Raw genomic sequence first — 2,563 nt, 5'->3', positions numbered from 1 at the left:
TGAATTTGTTTCCACGGTCCTCCAAGTCGATCAGAGATTTGATGGTTGCCCTCATACAGGAGCCAAAACCAAAAACCAAACCCACCGCGGCCCCAGAGCGGCCTTCTCTCAGTTGTCCGCCCGAGGCGCTGGCGGCGGCTTCCGTGGAGTTGGGGAGCACGTTTGGTCGTGGTCCTCACCGGAGGGCGGATGGAGGAAGAGGGCCCTAGGAGAGTGAGGACTGGGAGGCTGCCATCTGTCCCCGGCCTGAGCCGTGGACGCTCCAGACCCCGGTGGGGCCCAGCACCACGTTCCAGAGCAGAAGGGTGGTCTCAGAAGGTGGAGGCTTCCGGGGGAAGGGGTGGGCAGAACTGAGGCTGCTGCACGGACGTCCCTCCATCACTGACCTTTTCCGGGACCTGCTCCTGGGCCCAGAAGGCAGGTGTGCTTGGCTTTGGCAAAGGATGAGGAGGTTGGGATGAAGGTGTACCCAGGCTGCCTCTGTGAGGGGACGTGAGCCCCAGGTCCTGTCCTGGGTGAGGTCTGGTGCAGGAAGGTGGCAGGGAAGCATGGAGAACCCTGCGGGCGGGAAGGTAGGTGTTTTGCCAAGGTCTGAAGGTGCATGAGCATCACTTGGGGGAACAGTCTGTGGGGTGACATGAGTGGGGCAGTGGCCATGTGGTCAGGGACTGGGGGTGGGTGGGGACAGTGAGGCTGATGGAATGCCCGGCCTCTGGGATGACCTGGCCCAGATCTTGGGACAGAAGGAGGATGTGTGTGGACAGGATGTCCCTGTGAATGTATTGGATGTGGGGTGCTGAGTCATGAGGGGTGCTGGTAGCTGCTGTGTGGGTGTGGCAGTGGGGGTCAGTGGAGGGTAGAGGGAATGAACAGGTGGAGGTCAGGCTTGGGGTGCAGGACAGGGTGGGGTGGGGAGAAGAACCTTGTCAGAAAACAGTGGATTTCTCAGCCCCAGGGCTGTGAGTTAAAGCCGGGTCTGGTCCCGCCCAGGGACTCCTGGGTTCGCCTGTGGCCTGGCCTGGGAGCTGGGTGTCTGACACTCCTGGCCAGCCGAGAGAGGGCCCGGTGTTTCCTCAGGGCCGGTGGGGAAACTAAGAGCCCCAGAGGGCCCACACTGCCTTGCTGTCTGTCTGCTGGTGGAGAAGGCTGAGGGCACAGGAAGATGTGGTCAGGTGAGGACAGACGACCTGGGTCCTGGAGCCACAGGCGTCCGGCGAGAGGCCCACCTGCTGGCAGCACCTTGTCTGGCTATGAAAAGCCAAATCTCCCTTGAATTAAAGTGGGGAGAGAAGCTTCTGGAAGCAGCATGGTTTTCGAGCTCATGCTGCCATCTCCTGGCCGCCTGAGGGACTGCGCTTGGCCTTCAGGCCCGAGGAGATCTCGCTGCATCCCAAAGTGGTGGTGGTTAGGGAGCCCTGGTGGCTTAGTGCCTATGGCATGTGACTGCTAACCAGAAGACTGGAGATTCAAACCCATTAGCCACTCCTTGGAAGAAAGGTTGGGTAATCTACTTCCGTAGTGATACTGCCTCGGAAACTCGAGGAAGGGTCGCTATGAGTCAGATCTGACTCGATGGCAGTGAGTTTGGTTTGGCTTGATCAGAGCTGTGCTGGCATAGTGCCTAAGGCACTTGACTGCTAACCAGAAGGCTGGCGGTTCAAACCCACCAGCCACTCCTCGGAAGGAAGGTTGGGCAATCTACTTCTGTAGTGATACTGCCTCGGAAACCCAAGGAGGGGTCGCTATGAGTTGGATCCGACTCCACAACAGTGAGTTTGTTTGTTTGTTTGTTTTCCTCAGGACCCGGAGTGCCAAGGAGGCTGCCTTACAGGAGCCAAGGGTCCACGTGGTCGGGGAGAGGAAGGAACCTACTGGACGCACCATCTTGTCACCTGCCCCCATGTCGGAGGCCAGCCTGTGCTTCCAGGGAGGGAGCCCAGTCCCTTCACTGTCCAGGGCCTGCTGCTCCGGCCAGAGGGGCAGTTGCTTCAGCTTCTGGGCCTCAGTTCCTGCACTGTCTGCAGTGGGGTCTTCAGCCCATCAGAGGCTGGGGTGGCTCCTGAATCCAGAGGGGGGCTTGCACTTGCTGCTTTTCTGTTTTGCTGCTTTGTTTGATGCTAACCTTCATCTTCTACAACCATCTGAGGGTCACAGTGACACTCACACTGCCTCCCATTCAGTCTCATCACTAACGTCTTGTGCATTTGTCCTGGTTGCTGGAACTTGTTCCTACTTGTTATTAAATGCAGCCCATGGCTTACACCAAGTCCATCTGCTGTGCGGGTCTCGGGTTGACAGAAGCATGATGTCTCGTGTCCACAGGACAGTGACCCACAGAGTAGTGTCACAGTCCTGAAAATGCTGCATACCCCCCCGTTCCAGTGTGCGACCCTTGGCGCACCCATCCCCCACTGGAGGCCATCTTGCTTGCTTCCAGTTTGGGGTGATTGCTAGTAAAGCAGCTGGACATACTCTGGGTTTTGGGGGGCCACTGTTCTGAAGCAGTTGTTTTCCTTAATTCTGTGTGGCCATCAGACTTGTGCAGTGGCGGTCCCCAGGAGTG

General features: G+C 58.3%; 1 protein-coding gene across 1 annotated transcript in view; it reads right to left on the bottom strand.

Moving 5' to 3' along the window:
* The window catches only part of BHLHE23 (basic helix-loop-helix family member e23), a 3,204-nt gene extending 1,302 nt beyond the window's left edge, over positions 1 to 1,902 (bottom strand). Inside the window, exons 1-2 of the mRNA XM_007954706.2 lie at positions 1,873 to 1,902; positions 180 to 205 (exon numbers count right to left, since the gene is read on the bottom strand). Of these exons, the coding sequence (XP_007952897.1) occupies positions 180 to 205; positions 1,873 to 1,902 (56 nt within the window). The remainder of the gene's footprint in view (positions 1 to 179; positions 206 to 1,872) is intronic.
* Between the last annotated feature and the right edge of the window lie 661 nt (positions 1,903 to 2,563).

The sequence above is a fragment of the Orycteropus afer genome, unplaced genomic scaffold (genome assembly GCF_000298275.1).
Source record: "Orycteropus afer afer isolate SDZICR_OR568_19922 unplaced genomic scaffold, OryAfe1.0 scaffold00469, whole genome shotgun sequence".
NCBI classification, from domain to species: Eukaryota; Metazoa; Chordata; class Mammalia; order Tubulidentata; family Orycteropodidae; genus Orycteropus; species Orycteropus afer.
Note: the sequence above shows the minus strand (reverse complement) of the source record. Positions and strands in the feature narration are given on the sequence as shown.